This window comes from Centrocercus urophasianus, unplaced genomic scaffold (assembly GCF_019232065.1).
Source record: "Centrocercus urophasianus isolate 14NV4802_14NV808 unplaced genomic scaffold, USGS_Curo_1.0 seq_10, whole genome shotgun sequence".
In the NCBI taxonomy this organism is placed as follows: Eukaryota; Metazoa; Chordata; class Aves; order Galliformes; family Phasianidae; genus Centrocercus; species Centrocercus urophasianus.
The window spans coordinates 2,728,177-2,749,987 of record NW_024884142.1 but is presented as its reverse complement, the minus strand read 5'-3'; the positions used below and the strand labels follow the sequence as shown (position 1 = coordinate 2,749,987).

At 38.5% G+C, this 21,811-nt stretch overlaps 1 protein-coding gene across 9 annotated transcripts in view; it reads left to right on the top strand.

Annotated features, from left to right (window-relative positions):
- The window catches only part of TDRD15 (tudor domain containing 15), a 30,716-nt gene extending 10,644 nt beyond the window's left edge, over positions 1-20,072 (top strand). For 4 of the 9 annotated variants that reach the window (XM_042810402.1, XM_042810436.1, XM_042810444.1 and 1 more), the window contains 2 exons: positions 11,487-11,544; positions 12,692-20,072. In XM_042810402.1, the coding sequence (XP_042666336.1) occupies positions 11,487-11,544; positions 12,692-18,669 (6,036 nt within the window). In that variant the 3' untranslated portion in view covers positions 18,670-20,072. Of the gene's footprint in view, positions 1-9,395; positions 11,127-11,486; positions 11,549-12,691 lie in introns of all 9 variants that reach the window. The other 5 variants (XM_042810420.1, XM_042810466.1, XM_042810413.1 and 2 more) reach the window with 5 other exon arrangements.
- The last annotated feature ends 1,739 nt before the right edge of the window (positions 20,073-21,811 follow it).

Sequence of the window (21,811 nt, the reverse complement as noted above, 5' to 3'; positions counted from 1 at the left end):
AAGATCTTACCAAGCTTCTGAATTTTCAAGAAAATAATTATTTTTCATATTTTTATTCGATTTTCAATTCTATTGCTATTTTGACTGCTCTCAAATATATCCATACATATATACATATTTGATTCAATTGTTTATTTTTACCCTTTCATGAATTCTAGAACCCAACAAACCTACAGCCTGACTTTCAATCTAGCTGTTTTGTGGGAAGTTACAGCAGCTTTTCTCTCATGTTCGCTGACACTGCAACTGGGGATGTGACTGAAGTGGAAAATGGTTTAAGTGAGCACCTAATACAATATTTGGAGACTGTGGGTGTCAGAGCAGGCTACCAACTGAAGTACATACCTAAGGTCTCCAGTGTGATTGCACAATCCACCGTGAAGTCTGTGCAATTGTATCTTTCTTATTGTTTACCCATGCTATCTAATTTAAAGCTACTATGTTTACACACTTGTTTCTATTCAATTCATATTTACATTCTAATTTTTATTTTTATGGATATATATTTCAGTGGAATACAGATCTCAAATAATTTCATATTTGCCAGTTACTTAGTAAGTCTTAATAGGCAAAAATATATTTTAATGCTTCAAAAGATTCCTGATGTTTTAGAGGTATTGCACATTGTGTAATTCTTTGAGTAAGAAAAATGATAAGAATTATTCAAAGCAAACACTTTAGGGTTCAGATAAACAGATAATGCTCAAGACCACACTGACATGTTCAGCTGAAAGATCACCCTGACACAGAACACATGAAAGAAAACGAACCATTTCCATGAACCATTATGACCATTTGCATGAATGTGACCTCAAGCTCATCCTACCTTTTCCATTCCTCTGCATTATCCTATGTAACACAAACAAGTGCTGTAACAACCTGTCAGCTAAGCTTCAAATCAATTTTCTTTGAACAGAAGGGAAACCGAAGACCTAAGATCATCTAGTCCAACTCTCTGACATTGTTAGAGCTAAGCAAAAGTTTAAGTATTAATGTGGACATTGTCCAAACATTTATTGAACACTGACAGCCATGTCTCACTAACCACCTCTTTAAGAAGCCCGTTCGGATGTTTGACCATCCTCATAGTAAAGTAATGTTTCCCAGTGCCCAGTCTGACCCTCCCCTGGTGCAGCTTTGTGCTGGTCCCATTCTACCATCATTTGCCAGGAGCAGAGCACCTCCCTCTGCTTCACCTCCTCAGGAGCTGCAGAGAGCTGTGAGGTTGACTCTCGGCCTTTTGTTTTCCAGACCAACAACACAAGTAACATTGGCCTTTCCTCAGCTCTGTCACAGCTCTATTCCCCTCCTCTGGATGCTTTCAAGTATTTTATTTTCCTTTTTTATGTAGTTGAACACAGAAGTCCATGTAGTATTCAAGGTGAGACCATACTAAAGCTCAATGAAGAGGAATAATCACCTCTTTTGATCAGCTGGTTGTGTTCAATGCAACCCAAAATTCAGTTTCCCTTGTCTTTTACATTTTTACATTAGTCAATGGTGTTGTTAGATATAGTCAAGATGGTGTTGTTTTCCAGTGAAACATCTAGAAAAGTCACTGTGTACCACTCTGAGTGGGAATGAAGTCTGGTCCTTAGAAAGAAAAGCATTACATTGTCTCACACAACATCCTTTTCTCTAAATTGGAGAGATGTAGATTTGATGGATGGAACACTTAGTGGGTATAAACTGGCTTGATGGTGGCCCTTCAAAGTTATGGTCAACAGCTCAATGTCCAGGTGGAAATCAGTGATGTGTGGTGTTCCTCAAGGGTTGATCAGCTCAATGTCCAGGTGGAAATCAGTGATGTGTGGTGTTCCTCAAGGGTTGATTTTGGGACTGGCACTATTTAGTATATTAAATATTAAATGTGTTAAATATTTAACATCTCTTTTGATGACATGGACAGTGGGAACGAGTGCACCCTCTGCGAGTTTGCAGATGGCAGATACCAATCTGGGCAGTGAGGACAACATGCTAGAAGGAAGGATGCCATCCAGATGGACCTTGACAAGCCTAAGAAGTGGGTCTCCTATAATCTCATCATGTTCAATAAGGCCAAGCGCAAGGTCCTGCAGAGAAGCTACTTCTGTGCTCCAAATGTGCCAAACAGGACATGAGATTATTCTCTGTCCCAATCAGCGTAATTCAGTCACGCTATTAAAACTTCCTTACTCTCAACAACAGGTGGATTCCATCCATCCAGATCTTCTATTTTAATATGGTCTCAAGCTGACTGTAGAATCATGCCCAATAATTTTTGAAGTGTCTGTTGACTCATAAAAAAGGACTACTCTACACATGAAAACTGCCTCCCTTTTGTTCAAATCAGTCTCATAAAATTTAAACTCTTCTGAATTTAATGACGAATCTGTCACTAACTTCCATTAGGGTCATTTTTTCTCTTTCCGTTGAAAATAATGCATGCAAATTTTTCAGAAAATATTATCTAAAATTGATCGTGAAATAACTTCTTAATATTTCAGACATAGCGTGGTAGTGAAGCATTCTTCATTCATTCTTGTACAGAATTGATAGAACAGAGTAGTGGTCTCACTGCAGTAAATAATTCATAGTGAGATAATGGATTACATACAATGTGTGTACAAGCACTTTGGTGATACAGATGTTCAGAAGTATGCAGGAATTAAAGTTAAATTAATTTTGCGCACATACAGGTGGGTGTGCATAAGTGGTGCTCAACATCTTCATCAACATGAAGATGACTGGCTGTCTCAGTACTTAGAATCTATTCTTAACATACAAGTGAAACACTTGGTTAACTACATCTTTATCTAGCAGTAGTAGGGCCTTATGATTTCCCCATTACCTTATTAAGAAATACAGAAAAAAGTACTGTAATAATAATTTTTATGAAAATCCATAGGATAAAATTTGGAACCATGTTTATTCAGTCTTTTTAGCCACTGGTTTAGACATTGCTGTTTTGAAACCAAAGTACACTATACTGGTAAACCTCAAAGCACGTTTGTGTAGAGCATAACAGGAATAGGTTTTGCACTGAGGTAGCTGAGCTGATACTAAAAATCTAACATGAACATGGCCTGAATGTGTTTTATGTGGCTTAGACTGCATGTAAAAGTAAAGTATATGAAGCAGAAATCTCCACCTGCCCAGAAATACCATTTTACATGACAGAGAAGGGAAAACTTAAGAGTAGTCTGAATGCTGGGAAAAGAGCTTAGCACAGAGTCTGGGTTGGGAGGTGCTACTTACATAATTTCCTGAATGTGACCAAGCTCTGGGTCAAGAGTGAGTGATTTTCAAAAAGAAAAAAATCATTCTACTGAGTATATTCTGTCTTTCATTAGCTTTACTGTCAGTGAGTTCCTGACAGGCACATGCATCCATTTGTGCAAGGTTGATGGTGCAGTCAGATCCTTATAGTGCTAATTATGAAAGTTATTTTTGCTTTAAGGGACCTAAGATTCAAAATGAATCTGTAGCACAAATAACAAATAGCCAAACAGATACTGTATATATATATATATATATATATATATATATATATATGTAGAACTTTCTACACAGTATTAATAACACACCTAATACATTTTTCTGTTGTTCCTTAAATATATGGAGTGAAATTCTGGCCCCAGTGAAGTCAATGGGAGTTCTGCCACTGACTTCAATAAGGACTAAATTTTCCTTAAGTGCTGGTGTGATTTTCATCCTGTCTTTGCCCCTTCAATACATGTGATGACAAAACCCTGTACTTTAATTCCAAGGATGGATCAGCACCTTGCAGCAATTAAAACTGCTGTAGTATACCATCTTTTTCCAGTATTGCCTAAAAGACCATCATGCAATAACACTTTTTGCTTTCTGCTATGTAAATCTCTAAGATTTACCAGAGACCAATTAAGGAGCAAAATGTTTTACTATGGTTTAACTTAAAATCTGTCTCTAAATTAATCTCAGTGAGTGAAATTATGTATGCAAACATCTCAGTAAGGAGCACACTTGTTGCACCTATATGAAGGTAAGATTTGGCCATTCACTATAAACAGAACTGGCATTAAAGGACATATACATACATATGAACACCCAAGAGTATTGGAATTAGAGAACAAGTTGTACTGAAAATGTGACAAGCAAGCACATGTTGTAATGATCACTGCCATTGTTTGCACTGTGACTTTAAATTTCATGCAAATGACCGATGGCAAATGCCAGAAAATACTTTTAGGGAATTTATTCTGTTTGTAAACACAGACAAGATGTAAAATCTTTAACAAGAAAGATATAATGATTAACAGTGAAGTCTAACATTGCAAGGCTTTTAAGAAAAAAGAACAAACATGAGACTAGCTTAAGCCATGGACCTCACCTTCAAAAAGATGCTGAACACTGCTACAGTGGGAATTAGAAAGTTCAATATTCCTGAATAAAAAAACCCTGTAGAATTTAAATACCTGAACTATGAGATGAAGAGAGTTAAGCAATCAAAGCTGTTTTCTGTACTAATCCTTTTTTTTCTTTTAAAAAAAAAAAAAAAAAAAAAAGCTTTAATAAAAATTGTACCTAAAGATTCCAAGTAGGAGTACCTTCCTTAAGTATTATGCATCCCAGTGAATACCTGCATAGACAAGGTCTGAGCCAAAACAACTATTTGGTTAATACTGTGGAAAGTTTGATTTTTATTTGAACATGTAAAATTCACACACAAGTTTGCTAGGATTTTACATGAGCATGAATTAAGACCACAAAAATATCACCAGATCTACAGAATGCGTACCTGTTCAGACACCCGTGGTGGCCATTAAATTCTGCAGAAAGCAAAACATCTTTCTTCACATCCAGCTTGTAGGGCTAAGGCCAGAATTAGTTAATTGAAATGAAGAATAATCATGAATAATTTTAAAAACCTTTTAAATCATTCACTTGATCTTTTCAGAAACAAATAGATGACTTAGAAAGTCTTTTGCTACATCTTCTTTCATGTGATTTCACTCACAAATTAATCAGTTTACCCACTATCACTATGTATTGTTCTACTATGCATCAGAAACATTCAACATTTCAAGACACAGAATTGTCACTGCATATGGGACTTTATTTTTCCCTCAGAGAAAACTAATCTCAGTATTTAAAAAAGTCTCAAAGGTACTTAAAAAAAAATCTCAAACTTCTTGCCATACATGTAAAATTTTTAGAAATTCAATATCTTCTGCTAGAAATAGAACCTTTTGAATCTAAAGAACTGAAATTGTTAAAATTCTATTCTGAAGCTAATTACTGCTTTTTCTGTAGCAATTATCGACCTCTTCATTAGTCCTTCTCTCCAACTGCCATGGATTCCACTAGGAATTCTGCCACTGAATGCCTAAGTATAGCTTCTTCCTAGGTGCTTCTTCATTAAATTTAATTTAGAACTGGAAGTGAATCTCATAAACATCCTCAGTTACCCTGATTTGATCAACCCTGCAGACCTATTTCGGTGCACACATGCAAGAATCCCGTGGAATGTGACTAAAAAAAATCTTTTCAAATGCTACTGGACATCCAGTCCAAGTGACTACTCTAGAACTCATCTTACATAATAGTTCTGCCCTTAAGATCTGCTTGATGTGCATACTGGGTCATCAGTACCAATGTTTCACTTGTCAGATCTACTCCAGCTGTGCCATGGGTACTGCTAATGTAGAAGGAACATGAGACTCTCCCTACCAGCACAGAACATTTGGTTAACCAATGTAAAATTGTTGTGCAAGTGATTCTTTCCCTATGCTCTGCCCTTGTGAGACCTCACCTGCAGTACTGCATCCAGCTGTGGGGGCCATGGCATAAAGAAGAAATGGAGCTGTTATAGTACATCTGGAAGCCAAAAAGGATGATCAGATGGCTGGAGTACCTGTCCTTTGAAGGCAGGCTGAGGGAGCTGGGCTTGTTCACCCTGGAAAAGAGAAGGTTCCATAGAGACCTCATTGCAGCCTTTCAGTACTTAAAAGGGGTGTATAAGAAATACAGAGAGAGACTTTTTACGAAGGCATGGAAGTAAGAAGACAAAGAGTTACAGCTTTAAACTGAAAAACTGTAGATTTATATCAGATATAAGGAAAAATATCATCAGAGAGTGGAAAGATGCTACAACAGACTGTCCAGAGAAACTGTGTGAGCCCCATCCCAAGAAGTGTTCAAAGCTAGGTTGGACGGGGCTTTGAGAAATGTAATTGAGTGAAAGATGTCTCCACCCCGGCAAGGAATTTTGATCTTTAAAAAACACTTCCATGCCAAACCATTATATGATACTTATACATCTCTGTATGATAGTATACAGCTACATGATACTATACAGCTTTAATATCGGTGGCCTAATTGACATTTCAGATGATATAGTGGCAAAACCTTATCACATAGCACCACAAAAACTGCACAAGAGGGAAACTCAGTCTCACCACTGATACTGAGACTGTATGTACATACCTGTATTGGAGTGTTGTAGTTACTACGACAAAACTCATATGCTTTGTGTGGCCCCTACTGACAGAAATTCTACCTTTTGCTTTGTCCCATTATTTAACAAATCTCAATTTGCTATTTCAACTGGAAAATATTTGTATTTCTGAGTTCTGAGGTAATCCATTTCTCTTCTCCTTGTTATGAGCGTAACTGCCACTTTAACATGCAAGGTGTGTTTTAAAAAGAAGCAATAACTACTCCTATTGCTGAAAGTATTTCACAAAAGCTGTTTCCATGTTCCACATATGTAAACTGCTGAGTTAATAACTAACTTCTTATTAGCAACTATATTAAGGTAATTTTTAAAAATACAGTAGCAGAAGATTGGCACGTGATTTACTAGAATATTTGAAATGAAAGTTTGACAGCATATTGAGAAAATAGGCATAATGCACTAAAAGTATTTCAGACTTAGCCCAGTTTGCCTGAAAAAAAAAAAGTAAATGGTTGCAAATGGTGCAATGAATGTCATGACCCTTCTAGTGAAACTCTGCAGCTCTTGCACCCTTATATTTCATTATTGGTCAGATGGGAGTAATCGCTCTTGCACTCCTTCCTTCTGTTGAAGTAACACACGTGTATTTTGGAGCATCCGGCTAAACATGTGGTTGTTCCTGCCACCTAGTGGCTATCATTCAAGTTAACATAACAGGACGCATTGAGAACACACTTTCAAAGACAAAATAGAAAAAAAAAAGTGCACAAACGTTTATTTTGAGATGATTATTTAGAGTCCTGTTTTGTTTTGGTTTTTTTCCAAGTCTACTACAAAAGACAGCAAAACTCCTGAACTGACTTCAGAAAAAAAAAAAAAATATCACAACAGTGATATACTGATCCTGCAACATGAACAATTCTGAAGACTGTGATCTTTTCAGGATAAGGCAACAGAATTATGTGATTCTTTTTATATCCCCTATCTCTAAAGTAAATTTCATCGTTTAAAACAATAATCCTGAGTTTAGCCAAGCTGGAAAAAGGATGCTCCGCTTATTGTGAGATTTGTCTTCAGTAAAATGTGTTTTCATTCTCCATTTTCAGAATTTTTTAATGTCTTCTGTTTCTGCTGTTGCCACTCATTCATACCCACGTGTTTCATACATTGTCCCTTTTAAGAATATTTACTTAAATATTTTTAAGTAAAAGACCATCACATGTGCTATTAACAGGAATGTAGTACTGCCTTTTTGAACAGCAATTCATTACATGCAATAAATAAACATCGATGACCATAAGAAAACACTGCTGCATTTTCAAGTTTGCACGAGACTGAATTCAGAGAGGACTGGAACTAAGGCATGGAACATGAGTTACTATGCCCAAAATCTTCACTATATAGCGACCTAATAAATGAACCTTATAACAGACAATTTCAAAGGGCCTACCTTATAAGGGCTTTGTTATGACAGACTAAAATGAAAAAGAATATCTATTTTAGTAAGTTTTATAATATTAATATCCAGAAACAATCAAAACAACGGTAAAAGACAGATCCCAGAAGTGTCAGAGATTAAAAGTAGGATGGGTAGTGTCTAATCCTCTGGCTCTCCTCATGTGAGGAACTAATCAAAGCAGTTATAATTTTACATTGTTCTTAGTGAATGCCAGGTTCTTCAGAAGGGGATTCAGTCCAATCAGCATACTGTTCACAGAACCATCATCAGGAAGGGAACATTAAGTGCAGGATGAAGTCTTAAAACTTTCTTTGCCCTTCAGCTGGGGAGATACTCCCCTTCTCTTCTAGCCAGTAACTCTTGCCATCCATGGAGATTGATGGTCAGCCATTTTTTCCCCTGTCAGGGAGTTCAGTGGGGCTCACTGTTATTTTAAAACTCTGACAGAAGAGAAGCTGACAATCCCAGGGAGAGACAGTTAGAAACAGCAGAATATGTCCAGCTTTTGCTCACCCCACACATTGCTATGTTCTACCTCCTGGCAGGCAGCTGGCAGCAGAACTTCATTTATGATACTGCGCTAAACTGTAGTTGAAGAACAGTTTTATTTTCTTTACATTACACTTCAATCTATAAGGAAAATTAATATCCAGTTCTTCACAAGAAATCCAACATGAAAGTGTACTGAACATAGTAAAACGGTCAGACCACCATCTCTTACAATATAAAAATGAGTACATGCAGCCACCTCATCCCATGATTACAGAAGGCTTTTCCAGTGAAAAGTTTCAGTTTTTCATTAACTGTTATTACGGCAAATCACAGTAAAAATTTCCTGAAGAGAAGGCTGAATACTTGGGCCTTTCAGCATGATTTTTCTCATGAAAACATTCAGGCAACATTCCAAAGTGGACGTGCATACATGTATCTCAGACTATATGAAGAGCCTCCTTGTTAATTAGTTTGATATAGAGAAAAGACAACATGAGGCTCAATTTGGGAGTTTCATCTTTGAGGTATTTTCTATTCAGGATTTGTTAAGTGATAAAGTGCTCACAGATTGAAATAATACCTTTTTTTTTTCCATTTTAGTTTATATTATTTTGATTTCTGTCAGTAAGATAAAAGTAAGCTTACTAGAAAGTTGTTAACCTACTTTCAGAATAAATCAGCAAAAATATTTAATGGTTAACTCACGGTAACCAGGTAACAGGGAATATGCTTTATATGTATTTGCCAATGTAGATACTAAGTCTGGGGAAAAAAAATCATACAATTTTTGAGCAAACCAAAGAGCTACCAAAAAAAATGCCACATATGTGCCTGCATAATGCCACAATTCCACAATTCCCTCACTGGCTGCAGAAAAGAAAAACTGCGAAGAAGATCTATACAAAAGGCATAAACAGCAAAATAGCTGTTCTTTCCTTCTGGAAAGAGGAGAGAAAGCTGCATCATCCATTCTGCCCTGCGGGACTATCTACTCATGCCTTTCTTTTCCTTTTCTACCACCAACAGTGGCACAACTTCAAACAGGAGGGACAAACTGCATTCCATCACACTGCCCATGGCCAAGGCACTCTTACAGGGAAGTGGAACACAACTTTAAAAGTCACTCTTGCTGAAAGAGTCAATTTCTGACTGTTCTAGCCATAAGATCATTATATTACAGTTGCCATCAGTACTGTAATTTGAGTATGGCAAGATGTCAATATAAGAAAAATAGCGCTGTGCCTTCAGGAGTGAATTTTGGATTGTAGTCTGAACAGGGATGACTTCAGCTTAAGTTACAGAGAAAAGCACAGTCCCACCCCACATTCTTTTGTAACATATTCATAATCTCCAGATTAATGAGCACAAGATTGCTGCTGATGCAGCACACAGGGCTTCTGAATTGTCACTTGGAGGCAGCACTCTCCCTTCGCACTGGAAAGGCTTGGATGCCTACTTTGGATTCTACATTTCATTTTGAGGATTTAATCTCGCAATAACGTAAATTCTTTACAAGATTTAGTCTTAATTTTGCTCTCTATAAACGTAATACTAATTACCTTCACTCTTACCTAACTGCCCAATTAATGCGATGGATGTGAAATCTGATAATGTAACATCAAGCAACATACGTAAATTAACCTAGTTAAACAGCTTCAAAGCATCCTAGAGAAGGGAAAATTTCAGTATTGCAAGGTTATTTTGTGCTAAATATAGTAGCATTCTACCTTTAGAAATAGCACATGCACCTCTTTAAAGCAGACGAACACTTGGAAGCTGTATTTTCTAGAAACCTTCAATTTTGTCTAGTCTTTTTAGAAGAGTGCCCTAAATTCCCCACCAGTACATCTACACAAAACACGGTACCTGCAAATAAGCAATAAGTATTTGCAGATTAGCACATTTATGTGGGGGAGAAAAAAAAAAAGAAAAAGAAAAAAGCACGGTACAGATGCTTAGCTGCTAAATCACTCTTTCCTTGTGCTGCAGACATTTATTTTCAGGTTTGGAGAGCCTTTCTTAAGACTCTGCCTCCTGTTAGAGGGGTTCAGGCAGGGAATGATGCCTCCTGCAGGAAAGCCTCCACGAGAAGCTGCCTGAAGGCACGTACAGGTGTGAAAACTTAATGTATGCTGCTAGGAAGAAAGCCAAGGCTGGCTTAACACGTTGGTTTTATAGCTGAAAAAAAGCACCAAATGGGAAAACGGTGGCATAGAGAGACTGCATAGGGCATTTCTACATTACTTTATTCATAGAATCATAGAATCCGTGAGGTTGGAGAAGACTACCAAGATCACTTAGTCCAACTGCCACCAGTCTGACCTACTACCCACATCCCTCCGAGCCACGGTTCTTGAACACATCCAAGGATGACGACTCCACCATCCGGGCAGCTTGCTCCTATACTTCACTGTTCTTTTCAGGAGCACTGCTTCTCACACCACGTGTCTTTATCGTGAGCACCTTTATTACACCCAGAACGGGAAATTTAAACCCACACCTCTCCACCCCTCCCGCCCTCAGCACGAGGGACGCGACGCCTCTCGCCCATCGCCGTGCTGATTGGCTGAGCGCCGCCGTCAATCAACCCTAAGGCCCGCCCTGCACGCTAGCAGAGCCTTTGTTTCGCGTGGCGCGCTGGTCTCGGTGTGTTCGGCCGTGCTCCCGCTGCCATTTTGTAGGCTGGCGGAGCGCGGTGGTCTTGTGGTGCTGCTGGCGTCCGGCGTCCGGGTGGCATCGAACTGCCGTTCTGTGGAGGTAATGGCTTTTACACGTCGGTTTCGTGCTCGTGAGTGGCGGTTTTCGCTGTGGGGTCTCGTCCTGTAGCGGCCGCGTGGGGGGAACGGCGCGGTGCGGGCGCAGCCCTCGCTCCGCTGAGCGCCTGCGGTGGTGCTGGAGCCTCGTGCCGGCTGCGGGGCGGGCGCGCGGGGCTCCGCCTCTATTCCGGGGTTCTGCTGTTGGTGTGCTCGGTGATCTCGTTGTCGGGCGTGGTGGCACTGTGTAAATCTTTGTGGGTTCCTCACACCCTGATTTACTCTTCTGGGCTGTGTTGAGGAGAGCTGGGAGCTTTTAGAAAACAGAAGTTTCATTACGTAATGATGTCTTGTTATCTTCTAGAGAGATACAGAGTCTGAGCCTTCTGAGAAGTGTGCCCTGAAAGAACACTCCATGTCGGGTAGGTGAGTGTGAAGGAAGGGCTCACTTTGTAAGCTGTAGGAATAGGTGTGCTGCAGTGTGATGTTGTTATTTGGGGTTATGATAACTGCCCCAAAAAAGCGCTGATGAAAAGTTGTTTCCATCTGTTATGTGTTTCGCTGAGAGAAACAAGGCGCCAAAGCATCAATGATGCGTCTTCTCAGTTTTTATTCTCAGATGTTTTTATCAGGTAGACAAAAGTATATTTTGAAGGTTTAGTTTTCTGTCTTATTATGGGAAATGGTGAGGAATTGAGGGAATTCCTTAAGAAGCTGTTTGCCGGAGCTGGGTTTGGTACTGCTTCTATTGAGAGATTTTGTTTCCGTTGTGTTTTTTTTTTTTTTTTAAACTGTTCTGGAAAAGCTGTGTGTCTGTAGCATCATCTCTTCCTTCTTCAGCACAAGGTGTTCTGGTAAGCTTTTTGGTAGAGTAGAACTAGAATGACAGGGATCAGATTTCTTCCGACCACAGGTTATGTGGCCACTCACTCCTTTATGTCTGCTTTTGATGAGAGCTGCTGTTCTGTTAAAGAGCTTTGCAAACAGTGCAGCTGTATGTAATGGTGTAACACAGCAAGATGAAGTGTCATTGATTTGAAGAAATGATTTGCACTAAAACAAGAGGATGAGAAGAGTCTTTGTCATCCCAGTATTTAGAAGGAAGGAATGGACTAGAAACGCTTCTGTAGATAAATTCTTGTAACTGCAGATCCAGTAGGGCAAAACTCTGGACTGAATCTCCCACGGAGAACGTAGTATTTGAATTTACTATGTAAGTAACCTTTGTGAGATGAGTAGAGGCTGTATATATATACACATATGTTAACATGGTAACATATTTTCATGGTCTTGCACCTCCTCCTCCCTCTCTTATGTATTGTTTTGGAAACTAGACTATAGTCACAAGAGCAACACCAGAGATATTTTTTTTTTTCTTTGAGTATTTCTGGATATCTTTTCACAGAAAAGTAAAAGAGGAAACTGGTAAATGTTAAATGCTTAGTATGCATTTTAGCTGGATCAGTAAAAGGATGCTATTAAAACATTCTAAAAGCTTTCTGTAAGGAATTAGTTGATAAAGTAAAATATGGAAATTTATCAGGCTGATCTTGCTCCTTTTCTTTGCAGACAGAATGGAACTTCTGACTCCCTCATCAGACACAGTAGATATGAATCTGAAGATAATTCATACAGAGTGCAGACGAGAATCCTTGCTTATAGCATTCAAGGGTGAACGCAAGGGAGGGTGTGAACCTGACTACCACATACTACAACAAGAAATACAACGTGTATTCAAAGCAAAAGATAATGTTGACATTGGTGGATCTTGCTTTGTGGAAGACAAAGAAGGAAATTGGTTTAGAGGAAAAGTTTTGGAAAAAAAAGGGCATTTTTTTGAGACCTTCCTCATAGACACTGGGCAAGTGGTAATGGTTGAGGAAGTGCATGTTGCTTCTGCTTGTGATAAATTTTTCCAGCTGCCACCAATGATAGTTTGTGGGATTTTTGCAAACATAGTTCCTCTTAGAGAAAAATGGAGTCCCAAAGCCATAAATTATTTTTCATCACTGGTGGGATTAGAGGTCACAGGTCATGTAGAAGCTGTCACATCATACCAGTTGTTTATTCTTGAAGTACCGAAGATCATCAGTGATGTTCTTGAACTGAACTTAGGGAAACTTGTGGATAGAGATTCCTTTCGTCTTATTGTAGAAATGTTAAAAGTGTTTCCCCCGCAGTTCAGGACACTGCCACAATTTCTGCAACAGAAACTTTCAGTCCAGGAGTTACTTAGTTTTAGTAATCCTGAGAAACCATCAGACTCTTCCTGGTTATTTTCAGATGTTCTTTTTCCGAATCTACCAGCTGACAGTAGGGTAAGTGTAAAAATAACTACCGCAGAAAGCCCAAGTAAATTTTACTGTCAGATACAGAAATGGCAAAAAGAGCTGGAAAATTTGACAGAAGCTATGTGCTTGTATTATGAAGATATTAGCACAAAAAATAATACATTTTCTGATAGTTTAGGACAATTTTGTGCTGCCAAAAGGAAAAATGGACAGTGGCATAGAGGAGTGATAAGGCAGCTTTTACCAGACTTGTCTGTGGAAGTCTGGTTTATGGATTTTGGTAGCATTGAAGCTGTACCATCTAGTTGTGTTAAGAAGCTTCTAGCAGAGTTCATGTCACTACCAATGATTTCATTTCCGTGTGCGCTGTCTTGTTTTGGTAATGATGATAAGGCGGTAATAAAACTTCAGCTGAAAAGGTTTATACAAGCCTTGGCAGGACAAAATTCTGTATATATTTATGTTAACTCATTTGATGCCAGTGCTCACTTGTATTACATTACATTGCCAGGTGAAAATCTTGGAATTAATACTGAGCATCCAGAAAAGTTGAATGAAGGAGCTGCCTTATGTGTCTCACCTTTGGAAACCAAAATCACCAATATTGGTGTAAGCTGCAGAGCACATGCTGTGTGCTTTACACGCAGTTCTCACAAGTCATGTGAGAGTTTTGCTGGAAATAGACAGACAAAAAGCTGCTTACCTGAATGGGGTGAGACTTTATCAAGTCATTGCAAACGTGTAGAAATGCAGATGAATTCTCATCATGCTGCTTTTGTGGTGTATGTCATAAACCCATCCAACTTCTGGATTCAAATGTGTGCGTATCAGAATGAGTTTCAAGCCTTGACAGAAAATATTGCAGATGTGTATAACCAGTGTGGAGCTGAGGAAAGAGTCCTTAAAAACCCAGAACCTGGATTACTGTGCTGTGCTCGGTATAGCAAAGATGGACATTATTATCGAGGTATTGTCACTGAAGTGCTTGATGTAAATGTTACTGTTTATTTTTTGGATTTTGGGAATACAGACCTAGTGCCCTCTTATGATGTGAAAACATTGCTTCCGGAGTTTTCCAGTTTGCCAGCTTTAGCCATGTGTTGTGAACTTGCTTGTGCTTTTCCTGTTGATGATATGTGGGTTAAAAAGGAGAATGATTTCTTCAAAGAGGTTGTATCTAACAGAGTACTGATGTTTCAGGTCATTGGTAAGCATGGTAACAAATACACTGTTAATGCATTGTATAATATTGCTTCTCAGAAATGCAGTGTTGCTGCACTTATGGTTCAGGCTGGATATGCAGAATACTGGGAAAGGAGATCAGATTCTGCTCTGAATGCGTGCAAAAAATTCCGAGCCCGGAATCAAAGCAGATCTAGACAAAAACATGTAAATGCACTGTGTGCCTCTAAAACTTATAAAAACAGCACATTACAAAGTAGACGAGTAGTTCAGAAGGAAAAAACAGTAAACATGCCTTCTGTGCTGAGAAAGTCTGTTACACGGTCCTCGTTCGGAAAAGATGTTCCCTCTGAAGGTCATAAATCGGAGCCTGAGGAAAAAATACATTATAAAGAGTTTGTGTTTAAACCGGGAGCTGTTTTTGAAGTGGTGTGTTCTTACAGTGTTTCCCCAGCAGATTTTTCATGCCAGTTGCAAAATAAACTACCAGAGCTAGATAGTTTAATGAAGCAAATCCAGAATTACTATAAAGAACATACCCATCCTTACAAAACTGGACAGGTTGCCTGTGTTGTTAAATGTCCCAAAGATGGGAAGTGGTACAGAGCAGCTGTTGTACAGCAGATATCCTCAGATGAGGTTGATGTGATTTTTGTAGATTATGGCTATCGGGAAAGAGTTGTACTTAATGATCTTCAGGCTATTCTTCCAGATTTCTTAACTCTGGAAAGTCAGGCATTTCAGTGTGCACTTAGAAATGCACCCTTACAGACTGATGCATTTAATTGGCCTGAAGAAGTGTGTAGACACTTTAAAGATTTCATTTCTGCTTCTGTTGGACCATTGACTTGCACTGTCTATGCTCTTGTTCTTAGTTCAAGCAGTTTATGCAATATAGTTGACTTACAGACTCCATTTGTTGGTGCAGAGGAGTTTCTCAGGGAATGTGGACTCAACCACTCTGACTGTATTGAGTTGCAGAGGCTTGTACCTTTGGGTTCTCTGTACAGTTTTTTCTATTCAACTTTTAATATAAAAATTGGAAGCGAGGAAGAAATTTACATAACTCATATACATAGCTTTTCAAAATTCTATTGCCAGCTTAATCGAAACACTGAAACCATAGAGGCGTTGATGAAGAAGGTCAGTGAAACGAGCAAACTGGCAGATCACACAAAATGTTATACTAGCAATATGCGATTATGTATAGCTAGATATTTTGAAGATGGTCTCTTTTATAGAGCTTTGGTCTCTCCTATGAAATCAACGTCTTATTTATATGCTGACTTTGTGGATTTTGGAAATAAGCAGATGACAGAGAGAGACCAGGTGATGCCTCTTCCAGACTCTGCCACAGACCTTATATTCACACCCATGCAAGCTATTAAATGCCGTCTGTCAGATTTCAGGGAGAAAAATGTTCCAGCAGGTGTTATTAGATGGTTTGAGGAGACTTTCCTTGGTAAATTGCTGAGGGCTGTGATTGTATCCAGGGAATCAAATGGCCAGATTGTTGTAGAGCTGTATGATGAACAGCTCCAAGTGGGTCAGAAAATTGAAGAAAAAATATTGGAGGAATTGGCAGTTGTTACGGATTATACAGAACGATATGCTGGAAATCATGAAGTGGCGCATCACGTGGAAGTTGACAAAGAAGTTAAAGAAGGAAATGCTAAAAATCATGGAAGAATTGAATTGAAAACTAAACTGGTACGTCAGGTACGTGACTATTGCCAGACAGATGCAGAACAGCATTTTGGAGATGAAGAGCAAGCTGATGGTAGCACACATGACCTGCATAGTGAGTCCTCCAGCCCATTGAGTTCTGAGGACAGTGAAGAGCCACTTTTTCGTGAAACTGTCTGCGCTGTCCTGGAATGCAGAGAGAAACATCTGGATGGAAAGCCTGCTTCTCTATCACAATGTTATCCTTCAGATTTGAATGGAATAGCTATAAATGCTCCCTCTGAATCTTGTACCAAGCAACCAACCAATACAGGTCGGCAGGAAAAGAGTAATGAGAACGTTTCTGAATTAACTAGTCTTCCTCCACGTGATATTCAGATGAATTCTGAAGTGGAAGTGTATATTTCTCACATAAATAATCCATCAAGTTTCTACATTCAGTTTGTAGAAGATGAAAACTTAATAATTCAACTAGAAGAAGAATTAAATGAAAGTGTGGTGAATACCCATCGTGAAAGTGGCTTAGATGAGCTCAGGGTAGGGGATCTCATTTTAGCAGAGCATGCCGCTGACAGTTTTTACTACAGGGCAGTTATCAAAGCTCTGAAATCAGGAAACTCGTATGAGGTTGAGTTCATTGACTATGGTAATACAGCAGTTGTAAGCCCTTCCAAAATCTGCGGAATTCAAAGAAAACTCTTAACTTTTCCGAGGCTCAGCACTCATTGTTTCCTTAGCAAAGTAAAAACTTCTGATGAAAGCTGGACTGATGAAGGTACTTCCTATTTTCTAAGCAAAATAAATGGTAAGCCAGTCACTTGCAAGTTCACAGAACGACATGGAGAGCAGTGGGAAGTGGAAATAATTTGTGATGGGAAGTCTTTGTCTTATGATCTTCAGCAGAGAAAAGGCAAGGCAGGATTGCAAAACAAACCAGTGCATGATTGGGAAAGTATGCCAAAACAAATTCAGGTTACAAATGAGAGTGCTCAAGGTGGGAAGTCCATGAATGGCTTAGGGGATCAGGGGGAAAATTGTGCTGTTAACATGAAAAATACTTCTGAAACACATATAGATATCCCTCCTCAAGACTTAAGTTCTGAACAAGTAGAAAGAGCAGAAGTAATGAATGTTTCAGTGGATGGGGAATTTAATGTGCAGTTAGTTAGAAATTTGCAAATATTAAATGACTTAAACGTAATGCTGGTCAAAGAAGCACAAGTAAGTGGTTTGCTTACAGTGGAAAACATTGAAGAAGGGTTGGAGTGCATGACAAAATCTGAAAGGAACTTGAAGTGGTATCGCTCAAAAGTGATAAAGATGTTTATCAGGGAGAAGCTAATGCTGGTTTATTTCATTGATTATGGCAACTGTGAGGTGGTGTCCTTAAATAATGCAAAGAGTCTCAGTAATGAGATGAAAAGGATTCCTAAACAAGCTGTGTTTTGTGAATGGGTTTGGTTTAAAAAACTGAATATTCCATTTGTCCCTATAGTAAATGCACTCCTAAGTCGTGAAATAAGGATCTTGTTTCTGAGATATTTGGAATCCTCTCATATCTGGGAAGTAGAAATTTTAATAGGGGAATTTCTGCTCATTGAGTACTTGGATCAGCCTTCAAGCCTTTGTCAGACTATTGGATCGGAAAAATCTGGGAATGTGGACTGTAAGGAATTTGCTAAATCTGTCAGATTAAATTCAGTCATGTGGATACCTCTGCAAAGTGACGGAAGGTACGCTGGGTTTGCAACTATGGTTACTGATCCTTCAAACTTCTGTGTCCAATTTAAAGACACATTTGATTGCATGAAGAAGTTGACTTTGCTGCTCTCTGATATTCCTGAGAACTTGCCTGCTTTGCCTGAAGAATCTGTAGCTCCTGGTACCAGCTGCTTGATCCAATTTGGAGTGGAAGCACAGTGGAACAGGGCAGAGATTAGTGAAGTGACAAGTCAGTCTGTTGTTCTTACGTTTATTGATTATGGCTTTTTGAAAAGCATCCCCTATTCAGCTATCCATAAACTTAAAGTTATTCCAGAAGCTCTGTCTTACTTACCACGCTTGGCATACTCTTGCTCTTTACATGGTATGGTTCCTGCTGCAGGGGAATACTGGAGTAGTGAAGCCAAGCTTCTGTTTCAAGAGCTTCTTGGTAAACCGGGTCTCATATTTCATTTTAACCACTATGGCGCTGGAATGAGATTAGAGGTTGATGTTCTGTATGGGGAGAGTAATTTGGCTCATTCCTTAGTTGCTGCTGGCCATGCAGTCTACTCTACAAGTGGGTGCAGCCTTACTCCACTTGATAGAAATGAATCAGCCAAACTGCGTTTGCAACCTAATACAAATTCTAGTTGTAGTAGAAGTTGTGAAGTAGATTATAATTAAATCAAACACTTTTTTGCTTTACTTTCATCAGGGGAAAAAAAAGTGAAATAAAAAAAAGAATCTGAAGCACGGGACAGTTAGTGATAAAGCTTCAAAAATGGGTTCTGATAGGGTGCTTATATGCCAGCAATAAAAGATCTGAGTTCAAAATAAGACCAAAAAAAAAAAAAAAATCCCAACCAAACTATATATAGACTACACTGTGAAGGAAGTTTTCAGCAGTGTGATGACATTAAAAGTAAAATTGATTTCTCCTAGAACACTCCCAGAAGCACTGGTTGTGATTCTGATAAACCCCAATCTGTAATGACAGTTGTGTGAAATTGAAAGAGAATTTCAGTAATAATTGAACTGCAGGTTTAGAAGAATAACTTCCTTACTGCATAAGGAACTTAAGCAACTTTCTATTTACTTTGTTGAGACTAACCTCACTGTAGTGCTAAGTGATACTTAGTTTAAATGCCTGTGCGGTTGTTCTAAGGGTTAATGAACCGTGCTTCTTGTTTCTGGTTATCACTCAGTTGTAATAGCACATCTTGCTTGTCTTTGTGTTTTGAAAGATCTGGATGCTTAAATGGCAGTTCTGTTCGTGTAGTGTTCACATACAGCCTAAATATTTTTAAATGTGTTTTTAATAATGTAAAATATATTGGTTTAATTTGGATGTGTTTGTACATCATTGCTTATCTCTTGTTTCAACATGGAGCCCGGTAATAACAGTGATATAAAATAAATCTTTCTGATTTATGAAGATTGCACGCTAGGTTTATTTGTGAGACTTTTATTTTTAATGCATACTGAGTCTACTTTGAGATAGTAGTTTCTCTTCTGAAGCACTAATAATCAAGCTGCTTGAGTTAAAAACTAAATAATAGAAGGTATTTTCAGGATTATACAGTACCTGAAAAATGAGAGGACTTTGGCCGTTAATGTTGCTAACTTTGAAGAAGGGCATCATAGAGTTATATTACAGTTGTTACTGGGGTGCTAACTATGGATTTTGTTCTCAGTCTTGTTTCTTTAATGAGCACTTCCCCTACCCTCAACTTCAGACATACCGCACTTTTTTTTTTTAAGGGAGAGACTATACTGGTGAAGTACTTGAGATAAATTTGTACTTAGAAGAAAGGTACAGGGGCATAAATGACTTTTTTCCTTTTGCTTTTTAGCAAGTGTAATTCTGAACAAAAAAAAACACTACTTGGTCTGGTAAAACACAGCTGGAAACTACTGCTTATCATTTAGTGGTGTTCTGCGTTATTTTTTCTGTAAATTGTTTAAGTGACATTGATTCCTTTTGTTTTATGAGTGATAACCAGTTATGTGGAATTGAAATGTCTGCATGTATGTTGATGTATTCAGTGTTCTGCCTTCTTGATAAGAATAAAAAAATGCTAATCTTCTGTGCGCAGCGTGCCTTGCTGAAGTAATTCTGTATGTTTTGAAACTTTTTGACCTCAGTGATTGGTGAATGCATTGGAGAAAATGTGTGCCTTCTTTGTGAGATGGTACCAAGGAATGTTCCTTGCCCTCTAGGCCAGCAGCAGTCAAGTGGATTATTACAGCTATCCTCATTCAAGGTTTATTTTTGACTGCTGTACAAATGGTGCAGCTTTTCTGCCTGCTCACTTGTAAAACTTCGTAGATAAAAGTCACTCTTCATCTGTTCTGTTCTGTGCTGCTAAGTTATACTCTCATTGGCATGCTTTACAAAGGAAGCTGGGCCTTATGTGAAAGAGAGGTACACATTATGAGGTTTTTTTTTTGTTTTTTTTTTTTAATTGGAGTTTTATTGGAGACATGGGGTGGTTATTCAGGAGTACTGACAAGACAGGCTAGTTTCTATGTGTTGGAATGGCCCAGGAACCACAGAAGTTTTTGGCTTTCAGGCATGAATTTAGGCTTTAATGCTGACTTTGTGAAGATTTTACAAGTTCGTTTTCAAGAAATGAAATGTGAATGTGAAGCATGAAGAACTCTTAAACTAATGAATGGTGTACTTTTCTATGAAAGCAAACTGATGGATGCAAAAGAGCCTCCGACATTGCTTTTAATTATCTATAATGGCTGCAAAGGATTATGAACTATTATACTTGTGCTTTCTAGCTTTTAATTTTGGGCTCAACATTGTTTTAAGGTGTTTAAGAATACTGTTATCTAGTCTGTCTTTTCTTTTAATGTTACTGTATGGAGTTTTTCCTTTTGTAGACTCATCTCCTAAGGAGGCAATTACAGTTGTTGCAAGCTGTTAGTTTTCTCAGATGCTTCCTCCTGTTATCGGGGCATTCACAAATTCTGATTCTACTGGCCATTTTCAGCTCTTGGATAGAAAAGTGGGCCTGATGTCCTTTGAATGCTCATGGGTGGATAGAAGGGGAAAAGCAAGATGCGATTCTTTCTCTGAGGGAAAGTGATGCTGGACTGGTCACTGAGCCTCACATAGCGTGAGGCCAGCGGTTGCTTCCTTGTGTTTGGACAAAGATGTGGAACTGGGAGGAGTGTTCAAACTGCCAAAGGCACTGCCATGTTTGTTCACTAAGCAAACTTAGATTTTGAAGCCTTGTTTTGCACAGTGACATCCTCATTGACAGACCCAGTAATGACAGTGATTCAGCATGTTGGGGTAGCAGGAAACACTTGTTTGCAAATTTTTGAATCTTGTGGATTAATTTAGGAGATGTTTATACTGTGACAGCACCTCTTAAAGAATTGTGATGAGAATGTTTCAGTTTCTGGTTTCTGATGAACCATGTTTAGGCTGCACTGACACCTGCTGGTTCTGAGCACACACACATCGTTCTGGGTGGGTGTTTTCAGGATGCTTATTCCTTTCTTGAATTCTTTAAATTTCACTGATCTTGCTGCATTTGTTCAGAGAAAAATTGATATGGGGGGAAAAAGAAGTAGATGATATTTTAGAGGAGGTCTGATACAAGAGTGTATCCCAGATTCCTGATTTTTGTAGACATATAGATATTATGTTTAGACTGGATATGACAATGGCACTTACAAATATGCATTCCCAGTACATTTCTATTTCTTACTATTTGGACATGTTTGAAAAATCTCATTTCTTTCTCTTGAGGAAGAGATTTGATTTTTTTTTATAATAAATACTATGGAAAAAATCATGACAATATTT